Source organism: Melospiza melodia, chromosome 19 (assembly GCF_035770615.1).
Source record: "Melospiza melodia melodia isolate bMelMel2 chromosome 19, bMelMel2.pri, whole genome shotgun sequence".
Lineage (NCBI taxonomy): Eukaryota > Metazoa > Chordata > Aves > Passeriformes > Passerellidae > Melospiza > Melospiza melodia.
This window is the reverse complement of record NC_086212.1, coordinates 12301079-12316938: the sequence shown is the minus strand read 5'-3', so window position 1 is coordinate 12316938 and position 15860 is coordinate 12301079. Positions and strand designations below refer to the sequence as shown.

Sequence of the window (15860 nt, the reverse complement as noted above, 5' to 3'; positions counted from 1 at the left end):
ACAGCCGATGTTTGGGGCCGATTTCCGTGCACACACAGGAATTACTGGGAATGACTGGCTAAACCAGTGTAATCCATCCCTGTGCTTAATTTAGAAGCGCTTTCACTGCCCGAGTAGGTGCAAAGGCACGCTCGGTTACAGGCCTGCTGCGGGCAAAGGGCTTCCGCTGACGTCTGTAGTGTTTACTATGCAGAGGGAACTGGATAATGTGCTTAAGTGGAACCCAGCAGTACACTGGATAATGATCTTAAATGGAATCCAGCTGTACTGGATAATGTGTTTAAATGAAATCCGACAGTGCCAAAAGGGGGGCTTTACCTGTACTGGTGTGCTATTGCTTTATCTATTGCCATATCACAAATACAGATGATAAAATAAATCTCAGCTACTCCAGAAGAGTATCGAGAAGTGTCTCCATTCATACCTAGAATAAGCAGCAGTAGTGAAGCATCTAGAAGTCACCTTTCACAGCAGCTAAAGCTGCAGCAATTGCAAATAAAATAGTACTGCTGATTCCCAGAAATGAGAAAGATAAAAACTCAATACTATAAAAAAAAAAAAAAAAAACCTCCACAGAAAGTATTTAAAATACCACGAGATGTCACTGTAATGCAAGAAAATGACAAGTGGTGTGAGAAGAGTATCTGCGCCGAGGAGCTGGGAGTGGGCAGTGCTGAAGCAAATTTGTAAAAAAGCTTTACTGAGAAACCTCCCAAGGACTAAACTTTGCATGAGGAACTTGGAGTATCAGAAGTTTTCTATGAAAACTGCATCCTGCATTGTGATTTCACCACATGAAACCGAAATAATCAAAGCCTGTTTGAAGTCAGTTTCCCTTACCATGAGCAAACACAGAGGCTGAGCCTCCAGCCTTACTCATTCTATAGCAAAGAGAAGTGAGACGGTCCAGAAGTGGATCACACACTTTCCTTCCTGAAATCCACATTGAGATTACTTCAGCTCATTTCTCATTCTATAACATTAGTCTGCTTTGTTTAGTTTAGCAGAAGGGAAGTCAGAGAGAAGTTTCACCGAGTTATGCATTAAACAGACCAGAACCAACGGTGAAATTACTTGGCCACAGTCATTTCAGACACATATGAAAACATCAGAGAAAATGGAAAAACTCCTTAGGGTAGGGTATCACTATTTACAGGGTATTCACTCATTCACTACTGTAGCAGAAATATTTATCCTTATTACAGTTAAAGGAAGGCATTGTGCTGGCCAAGGTGTTTTCAATCTTTGGCACAGCTGCTGTTGTGTGTGAAGGGTCAGAAGTGTTGATATCAAGTTTGAATATCAAGTGTCAAATGAAATACTTGCAGATCTGAGATCACAGGGAGAGAGAAGTTGGGAAAGAAGTCATTACTAATGTTACACTGCTGTTGCCAAATGAATAATCATTCACTGCAGTTCTAAGTCTTTACCAGCTGTAAAGTACAGCTGAGCACTGATGATACACCACATTAAGTGCTGTAGTTACTGACTATACATGCATATTAGTGTGATTACAAATTGCAATTTAATTTACAAATAAACTATGAATTTGAAACTAAGTGTAAAAATATCACCTCTATTAAAAGTAGCACCAGCAACCTATAAGACAAATTTGATAGTTGGAAGTTTGCAGGAAAAAATCGATCATTTTCTTAAATAATCTTAATTTTTGAACAACTTAATACAGACATGCCCATGTATTTAAACTGATTTGCAATAATTAGCACTGATTAAAAAGCACCTGGTAATGTATATTTTTATTAATTATGTCTGCTAGTTAAATGTCTTCATTTTGCCTTAGGAGAAACCTGGCAACAGATAAATCCAGTCCTCAGCCCTATCAAGACTGACCCCAATGGAGCTGCATTTCACATGGAGGATAAATCAGGCCCTGCACAGGGACACTCCTAACATGGCACAGGTAGATTTTCATGAAACCTCTCAGGGGAAAGAAACTGGTGTGGGAGGAAAGGCTGCAGCAAGGAGAACTGAAAGAAAATAAATAGAACAAATAACAATACAATTGTGAGGCCCAGAAATGAACGTGTTACGTAAAGTCTAGCATGGATTTGGAAAGTGCAGTTTGAGGAAACCCCCGTTCTTTTCTTGCATGAAGCTGTATTAGATTTAGGTAGCAGCAAGCCTTTTTCCAAAATTGGATCTCAATCCTGCAGGTGCTGCAGGCACAGAATTCTGAGGTGAAAGGACAACAGGTTCCATGGAGGAAGTGGCAGCCCAATCATCTTTGAGATACATACAATGATCACTGTATCTTTATCAGGTGCTATTCATTGTTTAGCAACTCAAACCCACCTTACTTTCCAGAGTATGTTACTCTTTAAGTGGCAATTCAAAATTAAGTTTCTTCATGAGCTTTCTTGACAGGACTACCATTGACAGAAACAACAGAAAATTGTGAAAAGCTTTTATTTCAATCTTCTGTATAGGCATAGTTTTATTATTGCTTTTTGAAATTAATTAAGCACTTTGCAATTTTACAACTGCTGGACCTTTTGTCCAGCATACGTGCTTCATTGATATACTGTGTAATGTACAACCCCTTTTTATTTACATGGATTTCATGTTTCTTTAAAAAACATGCTTGGAAGAACCTTGAAACTGTGGACTACAAGACATTCATTTACTGTATGACAATAATAAATACATGTTTTTAAAAGTGCATTATATGGTGATAACCCTTGTGAAGAATTCACTTTTACAAAATCCTCATTATAAGGGAAGTTCTCAATTTGAACACAGTGCAAGCAGTCAGGTTGTCCTGAGAAGATAAAAATGTGTTGTAAGTTTACCTTCACAACAGGTGCATATGAGCACTAAATGGCTTAATCCCATTTTTGCCAACCAGAAGCCATTTGATGTTCATTACTGAGTGTGGCAATAAAACCTAAGTGCAAATATCAGCTCTGCTGTGACAGGTGTCAGTACTGGTGTGAAGCTTTAGCAGCTTAACCCGGAGATGGCTCCCAGCTCCACTGAGCCAGCAGTGCCAGAACTGCACTGTCAGCCCTTCCCCAGCAGTGCAGACAGCACAGAGCCAAAGGAAACCTGGAGTAATGCTTCAGTATTTAGTATTCAAGACCTTGCACATGCCAAAACCCTGACAGGTTGTGGAAGGAAGACAATAGAAGCCCAACTGAGACTGCTGAGACATTCATTTCTCCACCCCTCTCACAGTGTGCTACATCTGGCATGAACCCTTCTTGTGACAGCCTCAGCTTTACAAAATCTGCCCTGGCCAAGGGAACACTCAGCTCTGACATTTGCTAGCACATGACAGTCTGTCCCAGAAGACAGCAACATCATTCTGGCACGAAAGCAAGTATTGCTCTGAGCTCCAGCAGCACCCTCTGTGAACTGGTGGCTGGTAAGAGAGGGGTTGTTATGGTGTGCTGTGTGGAAGAACACTTCTTCTCAGTAATGTGAGAAGGAAAAAGAGGGGGGAACAATACTTGAAAATTTCTGTGCATGTGTTTTCATGTTCAGATAGGACTGAGCTTTCTGAGCACCCTGCAAAAGGTGCTCAGCAGCTCACAGAATCCTCATTCCTGACTTTGGCTCCTCTGAAAGTCAAACACCAATGGAATGAGGCAGCTTTCTCACTAGAAAGCCCAGCTTTGCTAAATGGGTATCACAACAAAGAAGCAGCATGAAGTTGCCAGACAAATTCATTTTCTTGGGGTTTCTGCCCTTCCAGAATTACTCAACAGACTTTTCAGACTAATATATAACTGGCCATGGGTTGCTTACAACTGTGATTTTACAAACAACTTGTGATTTTGATAAACAAGCACCAATCCAAAGTAAGATGCCCAAGTAAGAGGCCTGATTTTCACAGCATAGTTCTAAAACACAGCTCTTCTAATACCTCCAGCCAGCCAGCTCTGAAGGTCTGTGTTACACAAATAACGCTAAACTTTCCATGCAGTAATGATTATGTATGGGAACAATTATAGACAAACTTTTACTTCATAAATTTAAGCCTGTTGCAAAACTTAAACCACAGAACGAAAATAATAAAACAAGAAGCACAGGAAGGTGGTCTAAGTGTTCCTGTCCTCTCCCTGCAGAAGGGATTCAGTTTATGGGTCTGTGTAATTAAGTGCTTTCAAGTTCCTGCTTGTGTTGCAAGGCTGCAAGTCTTGGGAGTTCAACTGTTTTACAATGGCAGCAGTTAAATAAAGAAGTCAAAGCTACTTCTGCAGTAGTTCTGGAACACTGGGGAACAACTGGAACAACTGTGATTCAGGGTTCTGGAATTCTATTCCAGGCCTCTGTACCCTGCTCCCTGTACTATTTCTTTTCCTTATATATATTTATTTATATAATATCAATTTCCTGATCTATAACTTTACCAGGAACAGTGATAAAATAATGAGCATTCATACAGTGCTTTGAGACCTTCAACTGCATTTGCAACATAAGTCCAATATTGGTCTTGTTTCCCTCAGTAAAAGCAGGTGCACCAGAAAAAGACAATTCCTGAACCACCACCTTGAGAAAAACCTACTTGGGCATCACTTGACAAAGATGAGAATTTCCCCATGTAGATGTGCCTTACACACACTTTGGTAACAATCACTCCTGCTGCAAGGAGGAGATAGGAAAAGGCACCTTTAGTTTTTTTCCCAAGGGAAACAGAGGGGCTGATACATTTTCATGTATGTTTTGCTCATAATAGCATTGAATTTCCAATTCAGATACTAATGGAAATATTTAACGTGACTACAGCCTTAATAACATAGTTATATAAATACAAGTACTCCCTACAGTGTCTGTCATCCAAATTATGCATAAATGGAATAGTGCCCTGACTTGGTGAAGTAATATAAACAAAATTAGAAACAAAACCAGTTAAGCCACACTGTCCACTTAGAAAACAAACAGTAGAAAATGGTAAGAGAGATCAGTTAGAAACATTCTATGCAACCAAGAGTATCACTAGCAACAAGAAATGTGTTGTTTTGCTCTCTGGTAGCCTCAGAGCATTCCTGGAAACCATTCTGCAATGACTCATGCACCCAAAAAACCCACAAGGCTTTTCTATGATGGTATCTCACTACAGATTCTGGCCTTTTAACTTTCCCAGAGGTTCAGGGCAGCTTGTGCAGGCCACTGGCTGCCTCCCAGCGCTGGGACACTCGGCCAGGTTTGGCAGGTTTCAAAAAGAAGGCTGTTGCCATAGGAGCAGAGCGCCGTGCCAAGGCACAGAGTGCCACCAGAGCACTGACACGCTGCTCAGCACCGCTCCCTGTGCTCAGATGAAGTGGATCCAGCTCTCCTCACACTCCCTGGGCAGCTTCAGGGGGTGAGTCCGGCACCTCAGGGTGTAATTCTTGCCTCTGTTGTTATCCCAGTACTCCTGGCCATTGACTTGGTACCTTGCTGCAAACTGGACGAGAGTGCTGAGCTGAAGGAGGAAAGGAGGCACAGGAAGGAAGAAAGTGAACACATCGACCTGATCCTGCCCGTTTTCCTCTGGGATGCTGTGGTTCCAACGAGCACACACCTCATGGATGCTTTCCCACTGGTTGAAGGTGTAGCGCACGGACACCTGCTTCTCAAAAGCGACATTCCGAACCTGGATGGTGCCACTGAGCCCCAGATCCGAGCTGCTCACCCGTTCCAGACACACCTGCTGCTCCTGCAGTCGGGATGAGAAATCCAGACAGTCTGCAGGCTGCTCGAAGTCAGGGACCAAGCATTGCATAGTAAACTCCAAGTTCAAGCTGCTGTACCAGAGGTCTGAGTTTATGGAGAGCCTGGAAAGGACGTGCAAAGGGATGGACGGATCCTCCCCAGTCTGGAAGACTTTCACTTCAGTGAGCTCCAAGCCTAAAGCATCAGCAAACCTGACCCTGTTCATGCGGCAGCCGGGCTCCTGGCACTGCACTGCTGCTCTCTTCCTCCTCTCGGGTGAGGTCGGCAGGGACCTCGCCCGGCGACGCATGATGGGCCGCAGGGCTGGGTCACAGCTGGAGGAGGTGCTGCCCGCACGATTATTTGCCTGGGGGCTCTCCTTGGCTGGGGCACTGCTCCGAAAAGTCTTGCTGCTACTTGTATGGACTGCTGGTGGCAGCTGCTGCCTCAGTGCCACTGCTCCTTCAGCCTTTAACATGTTCTCATAGAGATCTGAGAGGTAGCTGGGATTCCTTCGAGGACCACGCACTTCCATTCTTAACTGGTGACAAAAACCAGCGTTAACACTGCAGGTAATAATGAGCACTACCCCTCTGAAGCACTTAATTTGGGAATGGCAGCCACAGTAAGGTCTGAGGTTATTGCACTGGATACAGCAAGGATCACCTGGAACAATGTCACCTTCGAACGAAGCGTGGCAGGTGTCAGGGCAGCTGGCGGAGAGTCAGCCAGCATTAAGGCGCTGCGCGGGAAGCTGGAGGCAGACTCACTCACTGCCCGATGAACTCCAGATCGCTGTGCTGGCTGGTGGCCCCCAGGCTCAGGCTGGAAAGGGATTCAAGGCTATCACCGCTGATACTGGAGGAGCTCACAGCCAGGCTGGAGAGCGACTGGAGGCTGTCGTGCTGCATGAAGGACTCCAGGCTGTCGGAGAGGTCGCTGGAGGCGCGGTGCGCCCCGAAGCACCGGGTACCGGAGCAGCGGGCGAGAGGGGCCTGCAGGCTGTCCTGGCTGCCTGCGGCCGAGCCCGCGCTCCGGCGGCAGCAGCAGCACGAGCAGGGGGCACACTCCAGGCTGTCACACTGGATGCTGGGCGAGTCGAGGCCGGGGAAGGCTTGAAGGCTGTCGGGCAGGAGGGAGCCGGGGCTGCTGCAGAGGCTGGAAGGCGGGCGAGAGCTGTCGGGCGCGGCCGCGGCGCCAGGCTCGGTGTCGCGGCTGCCGGGGGACGGATCCGCGTTCGGGGCCGCCACAGCGCCCATGGGCGGCGCGGCCCCCGCTGCAGCCCGACCGCGGGAGCAGCTCCGTGCCCCAGCCGGACAGCGCGGCCGCTCCGCTCCGCACCCCCAGCGCAGGCGCCGCTCCCCCGGCTCCGCCCGGCCCGGCCCGGCCCGGCCCCCGCGCTCTGCGCTCGGGCGGCGCTGCCGCTACCGCTGGCGACGGACGCGCAGTAAGGGCAGGTACCGGGCCGGGGCGGGGAGCGCCGGGGAATGCGGGGCGGCCCCTCAGTGAAGGAGCGGCCCTTGCGGAGGGGGGTGACAGCGGCGACGGGGGGCAGCGGAGCGGGCCTGGCTTGGCGGGCGCTGCGGGCACAGTCTGCGCCTGCTGGCGCTGCTGCCATCCACCGCGGGCACTGCCTGCCATAGCCGGGAACACAGCCTGCCACCATCCCGGGCCCTGCCACCATCCCGGCACTGCCCGGCCGGCGCTGGCCCCTGCGGTCGCTGCTCTGCCCCGTCCGGTGCGGGACTGCGGCGCTCCGGGGCTCGGCTCTGCTGAGCGCGGCCGGGACAGGATGCGGGGAGGCGTTTGAGGGATAGGACGCGATCAAGTGTCAGTAGATACGGACATTAATATGACTGTAAATACATAAACAGCACTGCAATAGAAGTAAAGGTGCGCCAGGAGAGCTGCTTGTCACCTGTCACATTTGCAGACCATTGTGAACCCCTGGAACTGTGCAGTTCCCTGGTACGGGAATGCAGTTCCTCTGAAGTAAAAAAACCCAATGGATGCTCCTGCTAAATATACTAAAAATACTCCTGCTCTGAGTATTTTTAGTAGGAGCTGATGAGACATTTGTTTTGGAAAAAGAAAAAGATGAAGCATTGGTTACAAAATTTGCATATATGCATATCGGAAGAGCGCATGTTGTGACACAGAAATGCCGCTCAGCTCGCACGGCAGCAAGGTCGGGACCTGCTCCCCATCCCCTGGAGCAGGAACTCCCACCCCCAGCGCTGTGCCCGGAGCTGCGCAGGCTGAGCGGGGATGGGGATGAGCACATGACACTGCCCGGCACCTCTGGGAGCACGGCCGTACCCCAGGTATTCCTTATTTTGGGAAGAGTAAATTGAGCGATGCTGCTTCCCACTGAGCGAGTGCTGGGGGAGGGGACTATTTTCCTGTCCAGTTTGGTGGCTGATTATGTTTATCTTCCTGCTTTAAAAATAGAATCGCATCGGGAGGATTTTGTTTGTCGCCAGCATCTCCGGGACGTGGGGATGTCTGCATTGGATAGATTGTGTCTTGCAAAGCCAAAATATTGGAGCCGTTTGAAGATTATGTAACAGTAAAGGTGCAGATTCCCTTCGGAAAGAGGAATAATGGGACCAGGCATTCAGGAATATCCCTTATTACTGCACAGAGAGACACAGCAGAGGGAAAACCACAGCCACACCAATGAAAACCACAAAGGAATGGTAAAGTAAGGAAATTTATTTCGTTTTTTATAGTTACTGGAATGTCAACATGCTGGGTTTAGTTAATAAGTGCCTGGCTGTCTTGTTCCCACTGCCTCCATCTCCCCTGGTCCCAGGGACAGAAATGATTGTGCAGGATGATTGTGCAGGTCACCAGGTCACAGAGGTGACTGCAGCAATGCTGAGGCACAGGACCTAGTTTCATACTTTAATAAACTCTTGAATTTGTGAAATCATGTGTTTTTAGAAACAAAATCTGACTATACTGACATAAATCTGAGAACAAGATGTACAGCCTGGCAAATTAACTGAACTGCAGTAAGGCTAGATTAGATAGAAGGGCACAGTGTGATTATTCCTGCTCTGAAATAATATTTTGGAAATCAGTAATGCTTCTTGTTTCTAGAGCAAACACTGTTCTTATTCGTACAGAATATGCTGATTTATTTATTCTGTTTTTACACAGAAATTTATCTGGTTTAATTAAGGAACAATGTTTTAGTTCTAAGCTGCCCAGATCAGTAATGCCATTCCTTTTGCTTTCATATGAGCTTTTTCTCTTAATAATATTTTCACAAGCCTATTATAATATGAAATAAGGAATTTTCCTATGCCTTCATTGGGAAATACTTTGTATTAATACCAGAAGAGACCTTATGCTCCCTGTTCACTTCTACTCCTTATCTTCAAAGGAATAATCCTTTGAATTTTGTTGAGAATGTGCAAATGGGGAAGACAAGCAAGATTTGGCTTCATATGTGACCTTCATATTGCACTTTATAAATGATTTTACTAAATTGCAATTGGAGCACCTACCAGGTACTATAAAATCAGTAGTTAAATATCTGTAATATTTATTATATCCAAAGAAGCTTGGGATCCTCTGACAGAAGATTCTATATAAGGGCTACATTCTATTATTATATCATCTGATAGAAAGATTCACTTTTGTATTAATAATACTAAAAATACAGCAGTGCAACTGTAGTATAAAAAGCAAAAAATTGCCATAGTGGCATAGTCCTGATGAACTTTAAGAATGACAATCAGCCCTTTTTTAAACTCAGTTATACTCTCAAGTTTTCATTGTACTTCCATTCTGACACTCATATATGCTGCTATTTATATCTGATATTCTGTTTTATCCTTTGTGGTTACAGTAATGGAAAAAGCCATCCAAGCACCAAAGGACTAAATAAACCAATTTCTTATGCGAAATCTCCTCCTGGAAGATTAGGCAAAAATGTATCAAGTGCCATTGAAAAGGTAAATAATCCCCTTTTCTAACATGAAAATGGTACCTACTCTAAGTCAGCTTCTTAATAACATCACAAACTTTCATATCCCTTCAGATTTCCCATGACACTCAAGATGGTCACCAAGCAAATGTTTATAAGAAGGGAAGGAACCAGCTGGATGGCAATAATCAGTCAAAAAGGTAAATTTTATGTTAAGATTATCTGTTTAATGTGTGGTCATTTCAAACTGGTTGACAAAATGCTTGTAATGAAATTGGAGCTGCATTTGGCTTAGAGATCATCATTTATGAGAACAACAAATTCAACTTACCAAAATGGAAACTTGCTATCCTGCTTTAGTGAGTGCTGAGGCAAAACCATAAAAAATCCCAACAACAAATCAGTAGTAGGCAGTGTTATCTCTAGCAGCAGTTATTGATTTTGCCTCATTACCAAATTTCTGTGCCAGTTTTAGCTTCAGTCATGGAGACAGATCCCCATCCTTGAAGGGATGGCAAGACCTTTGTAAGCTGCTGTTCAAAGGCAATGACCATTCTAACAGGACATGAACTTCCTTTTCCTTTAGGATCCCCAGTGTTTGCAGCTCACTGCACAGTGCACAAGGACCAAAGAGGAGTCCACCAGAAAGGAGGCAAAACGAATCCTTCCTGCAGAGGAGTCCCCCAGAAAGAATGAAAAATGAATCCTTCCTGCACAGGAGTCCTCCAGAAAGAATGAAAAATGAATCCTTCCTGCACAGGAGTCCTCCAGAAAGAATGAAAAATGAGTCCTTCCTGCAGAGGAGCCCTCCAGAAAGGAGGCAAAATGAATATTTCCTGCAGAGGAGTCCTCCAGAAAGGAGGCAAAATGAATATTTCCTGCACAGGAGTCCCCCAGAAAGAAATCAAAGCGAATCCTTCCTGCACAAGATCCCCCCTGGCACAAAGGGCAGCACACAAGAAAACTTGTGTAGGGCTAAGGATGTCCCAGTTCAGCATTTTTACTGCAGTAGAAAAGAACAGCTGGGGAGGAATCACGAAGAATACATTGCTGGAGCCAGCCCAGGCTCTTCGAAATGGCAAGAAGCATCTGTTGGTGAAATGTTTCTTGATTTTGAATCGGTGCAAATTATTAAAGAAGATGCTGAAGATGATAGTGCCAGTGACCTCTCTGACTCAGAAAGGATTCCCATTCCCCCCTCTCCCTGCACACCACCAGAGCTCATCCTCAGAGCTGAAGAAATCGACCCGCTTTGTTTGGAGCACATCCCTGAAATGGGATTTAAAGAATCCGAGTATTACTACCCCGACTTCCTGCCCCCTCCTTTCAACTCGTGGGACCTGAAGCAGCTGGCCACCTTTGCCCACGTGGAAGGGAAAGCCGAATTCCGGCCCAAGCCCTCGGGGGCCCTGGAGAAGTACCTGGAGCGGCTGCTGCAGCTGGAGTGGCTGCAGATGCAGACGGTGCAGAGCGAGAGGGGCAGGGCCACCAAAGGGCGGCCCCAGACCGCCCCCGGCCCCAGCCGTGCCCTCAGGAGCCCCGGCAAAGGCAAAGCCTTGCTCAGCCCTGTGCCCCCCAGGCAGGCCGTGCCCCTGGAAGGGGGTGCCAGGCTGCCCAGGAGCTGTGTGGGTCTCAGGGCAGAGCCCTGCTCTGACACTCGCCCGGCGCGGTCCCTGAGGCTTCCTGAGAGAACTGGGGGTGCAGCAGCTCCCCAGAGGCAAACCGGTGATGGAAGGAGTGACCTGAGGAAGAAACCAGCTCCAAAGCAGCAGCTTCTCAGTCTGCAGCCCCCCGAGAGCAGCCCTAAAATCCAAAGTGTTGGGAACATCAGACCCCCTAAGCAAACCCCAACGTTCCACGGTGCAGCTGCTCCCATCAAAGGCTTAAAAACACACGTGTGTACAAATCCAAAGAAAAATGGCAATGCCAGCAGTTATGTTCCTCCTAAAAAACCAACAGTGGACAGGAAAATAAAAACAAATGGCACAAAGCAAACACCACGCAAATTTCAGTGAATGTTGATGCTTCTTGACTGCTAGAAAGCATCTGGCCAGTGCAGAAAAATCTTTTTTTTCCTTCATAGGATGATCCTGAAAAAAATGTTCCTGGCACGTGGTTCTGAGTCAGCACTGTTCATTTCTATAGATTTGATCTTAAGCCAGCAGGAAATGTTTTCTCTGAAGGCAAATGTCTTCCATTGGTCTTTCCTCAAAAATATTGATAATTGCTCAGTGGGGATGACAATAGCACAGTGTGAAGTTTAGAGAAGTGTAGAACGTTCTGTCTGCACCACTGAGTGTTCCTTGTATTTACCCTGCTGGGTGTGAGGGAATAGGGTCCCATGCTCTTTCTCCTTGCCCAGGTGTGCTTTTTGTAAGACAGGTTTGATTTTGGTGTTTTTATAAAATAATGGAGCCTGTTATCTATGCAAAGTCAACTCTTAATTCTTCACAGAAGATGATGAATTGGATTTTTTGGATGAAATAGGTTTTATTTTTTTGAGAAGAAGAAGAATGGAGATAATGTTTTGAAATATTTTAATGCAGAAAGAATTCTTTTTAAGACAAAGTATTAGGGACCAGACAGCATCAATAATGACAGATTAAGAAAATGGAATGTGTATTTTTATACCCTGGGATCTTTACTGTGTTTACAGACAGCTTTCCTGGAAGTTCATTTTGTAGGCCTTGATGCTTTTTGTCATTTAGGGGAAATGACCAGATTTCAAATTGCACATGGATATGTTTGAGTCATGCAAACTAAGGCTTTTAGCAGAGACTGTGTGGCCTGGTTTTCAGACCTGGTGGCCCCTCAAAACATAAGAAACAGACTCTTAGGGGAAGAATTTAAAGGGTGTTGTAAGTTCAAGCAAAGATATATTTTGATACAGAAGATACCTATTTTTAGTCATCTGAGATGACTCTTATTTATCCTGTGGTCCAGTCTAGCTTGGCTTCTTAAGGCTCAGGGAGGTGAGATGGGGAAATGTCCTGCAGAAGGAAATTGTACAACCAGGACTGGGTCCTGTGCTTGGGCCTTCTGTCTTCTCTTATGTCTGTGAGACACAGGAGAATACAAAGGACAGTTCTGAGAATATTCAAGTGTCACTTGATCTATTAGAATTTCAAATCAATCACAGGAGATGGGGACAGGATCTTGTTAAGATGAAATTCTAAAGAATGTTTTTTACTTTCACTTTCAAATCCTGGTGAGGTATTTTCCTCCTCAGCCACCAGTCCCAATCTTCATGAGAAATGAGCTGAGCTTTGATGGACCAGATTCTGCAAGAGGATCCTTCACATTGTGACAGAAAATGAAAAAGTAGCAAATACTAAAGAGTACATTATGTATATAGCTAAATTGCACTTCTCTTGGTGAGCTCATCTTGGTTTTAAGATGCTTAGCTGTTTCTATCTTTCATTGTGCCTACCAGATCTTCAGCTTTGTAAAATTTCAAAGCATGAATTTATATGTAGTTTGAAAAGTGAGAATATTAAGAAATGTAGTAATAGAGTATTTTACAGTACATAAAAACATTGCTCAGGAATAGCCTAAGAAATATTTTTAGTGGTTTTTTTCCTAGTCTACTGGAGACCAAATGTGAAATTTTGAATTGGTAAAGGAAATGAATGTAATAGACAGTATTTCATGTCCAGAATCAGTATTTGTAAAGTTACACTTAATATGAGCTGTAGTTGCATGTACATTGAGCTCTATGCAATTCAAGTGGAACTGACTCTGAGATGCTCGAGGAGCAGGAGGTGGCTGTGTCAGAGGTGGTGGCACTCAGGATGGGATGAACACCAGCAGCTGCAGAGGACCAGCACATCCCAGGGTTGCTGTTTCACCCTTTTGTTTTGGTCCAGCCTCCTGTATTTCAGCTTTTTTAGATGAAAGGTTCCTGCACCCAGTGTAATATTTCAAGCTCTGGCCAAATTCTGCGAGCCTGCCTTAGCCAAGTGTTCCTGATTCACATGAGCAGTAGTGAAAAACAGGAGAGCTGCTTTGCCAATAATCAGGATTTTAATGCACTGTTCTACTTCACTGTTACAAGCTCCAAACCTGAGGTGAGCAGGATCCAGGCAATAATCAGAATAACAATTTTTTAAAAAAAACTCTTAGATCCAGTAAATAATTTAGCATGTTGTTATAGCATTGAATATTGCTGGATGCTGAAATTTCTAAATTGAAGCTTTCCTGGGGTTGTAAGGAGGGCATGTAGATACAGGCACATTTTGCATGATCCCTTCTCTAAGAATAAACTCCATTTCAACCAGCTGTGACCAGAGCAAATGTGATTGGCACTGGGAAAAGTCTTTTGTCACAGAGGTAGGAAAGTTAGAATGTAATATTTGTAATATGGACTCCAGTCTGTTGTTGGAGACTGAGAAGGGAAGCAGGTGGAGGTGGTGATGGCACTTTAAAGGAGTCTGAAAACTTGTTCAGCACTGGGATCTGGCCAAGTAGGTTTGTCTCCTGTGATAATCACACCAGCCTAATTTCTGTCATTGATTTGGTACTTCTGACATGCTTGTCTTTGTTCATACACAGAAATTCTGTGTTTGCCTCAACAGTTCTTGGCTGAGCAGATCTCCAAGGGCTGGGTTTTATCCTGTCTCTATTTTAACTTCACTGTGTTCTGGGCCTACAGGTGAAAAGAGCTCCTTGTATGAAGAGGACTGTGGTTTATATTTATTTTATTTTGTATTGCTGGATATTGTCTTTAGAAACACTTCTGAACAGAGCAGAAAAATTTATTCCATCAAACACATTCAGTTTAATATTAATTACTTAAGATACTTCCCCAGCACCGTGTTTGTGTGGCTATCTGCCTTTTTAATACAAAATTTAGCAATATGATCATGTGGATCTAAGCCTAGCACTGGTGATGCTTCTTGAAGAAGAACAGATTACTGTGATGTGAGATATTTAAACAGAATGATTTATTTTTTTTGCTAGAGAATGTAAAGGTTTATTGTTCTGCAGTATTACCTACAGAACAAATATGCTCAGGTTGTACTTCAAATAAACAGCCAGACTCTGCTTCAAGTTGCATGAGTATAAACTTTGAACAACTCAGTTATTTTCAGTGAAATGACCCTGTTAGAAGATGTGAAGAAACAGAATTTCACTCTAATATGTATAAACTGTTTTCCTTTAAAATTGAAATATTTAATATTTAAAGCAATATTGTTTTTCTCTTGCCATGTTCCTTTTTTCTCCACTGCTTGCATCTCATGCTGAGGGCAGTAATTTTCCCACCTGGTTTTCAGTGGGATACAGCAGGATAATGCTGCAGGGAGGGAGGGAGGTGCTGATTCCATTGGGCTGAGTTGTCCTGTTTGACTGCAGACCCTGAGATCTGCCCTCATCCTGTCACTGTTTGTGTCCTTTCTCTTTTTCATTCATTGTTTCAGGTAACTTGGACCTTGTATTTGCTATTTAAAGGATCTTGTTAGAATTCTGAGAGAATTTTGACAGTTTTTTCAGCCAGTATGTGCTTTTTTGGAGCTGATACATAAAATTTCTACAGTATGAAATTGCCTAGAATGCACTATTTTTTGCCTTATTTTAAAGGTATTGAGCCTTTGTTGCTCCCATTGCATTGGTGGGTTTTCATCTGAAAAATAAACAGACCATGCTGGAAGGACTGACCTTGATTAACTGAGGATTTGCAGACCAGCTTTTGATGTTGATATTCATGTATTCCTATTTATTTGAACTTTTTGTGGATATTTTTGCTAGTAATTCCTTGGGAAAGTGATCTTGTCATTCAAAGGTCCCGTATATTTGCTACAATAAAAGTGAGACACTGCCCTGTTTGTTGCTGCGTTGTATTTCTTTCTCAAGATGGCACCACTGAATTTTCTTGGGGAGAATTTCAATGCTGTCGGGTGGAGGGGGTGGCTCAGCACATCCCGGCTCCTGCTGGCGAAGGGAAGCCAGAAAAATACGGAATTTTCCTTCATCTTTGGGCAGTTCCATCCGGGATCCAGGGTGTGGGAAATCCCGGGCTGGATTATGGCCAGAGTCTGGAATTGAGTTAGCAAAAGGGAAAACCCGGACCGGATTCAGCAGAAAGGGAAAACCCGGACTGGATTTTGGCCAAAGTACGGAATGGAGCCGGAAAAATGGAAAACCCGGACCGGATTCCAGGCGGAGTCTGGAATGGAGTTGGCAAAAGTGAAAACCTGGACCGGATTTCCCCTGGAGTCTGGAATGGAGTCAGCAAAAGGAAAACCTGGACCGCATTTCCAGCCGGGGT

The 15860-nt window shown here is 44.7% G+C and overlaps 2 protein-coding genes across 5 annotated transcripts; one reads left to right on the top strand and one right to left on the bottom strand.

Annotated features, from left to right (window-relative positions):
- Nucleotides 1-2411: 2411 nt before the first annotated feature.
- Nucleotides 2412-6631, bottom strand: PPP1R3D (protein phosphatase 1 regulatory subunit 3D). The gene has a single exon (XM_063172559.1). The coding sequence runs from the start codon at nt 6191-6193 to the stop codon at nt 5276-5278; it is 918 nt and encodes a 305-aa protein (XP_063028629.1). The 5' UTR covers nt 6194-6631; the 3' UTR covers nt 2412-5275.
- A 409-nt stretch (nt 6632-7040) lies between these two features.
- Nucleotides 7041-15411, top strand: FAM217B (family with sequence similarity 217 member B). Of its 4 annotated transcripts, none has more exons than XM_063172557.1 (5): nt 7041-7105; nt 8110-8362; nt 9518-9623; nt 9710-9795; nt 10182-15411. In XM_063172557.1, exons 2-5 carry the CDS (start codon nt 8262-8264, stop codon nt 11608-11610), a joined length of 1722 nt encoding a protein of 573 aa, XP_063028627.1. In that variant the 5' UTR covers nt 7041-7105; nt 8110-8261; the 3' UTR covers nt 11611-15411. The 4 variants fall into 4 exon arrangements, with proteins under 4 accessions (XP_063028627.1, XP_063028626.1, XP_063028628.1 ...); XM_063172556.1 differs by having other exon boundaries at nt 7065-7115; XM_063172558.1 differs by lacking the exon at nt 7041-7105 and adding an exon at nt 7471-7982 and having other exon boundaries at nt 8110-8357.
- Nucleotides 15412-15860: the final 449 nt, after the last annotated feature.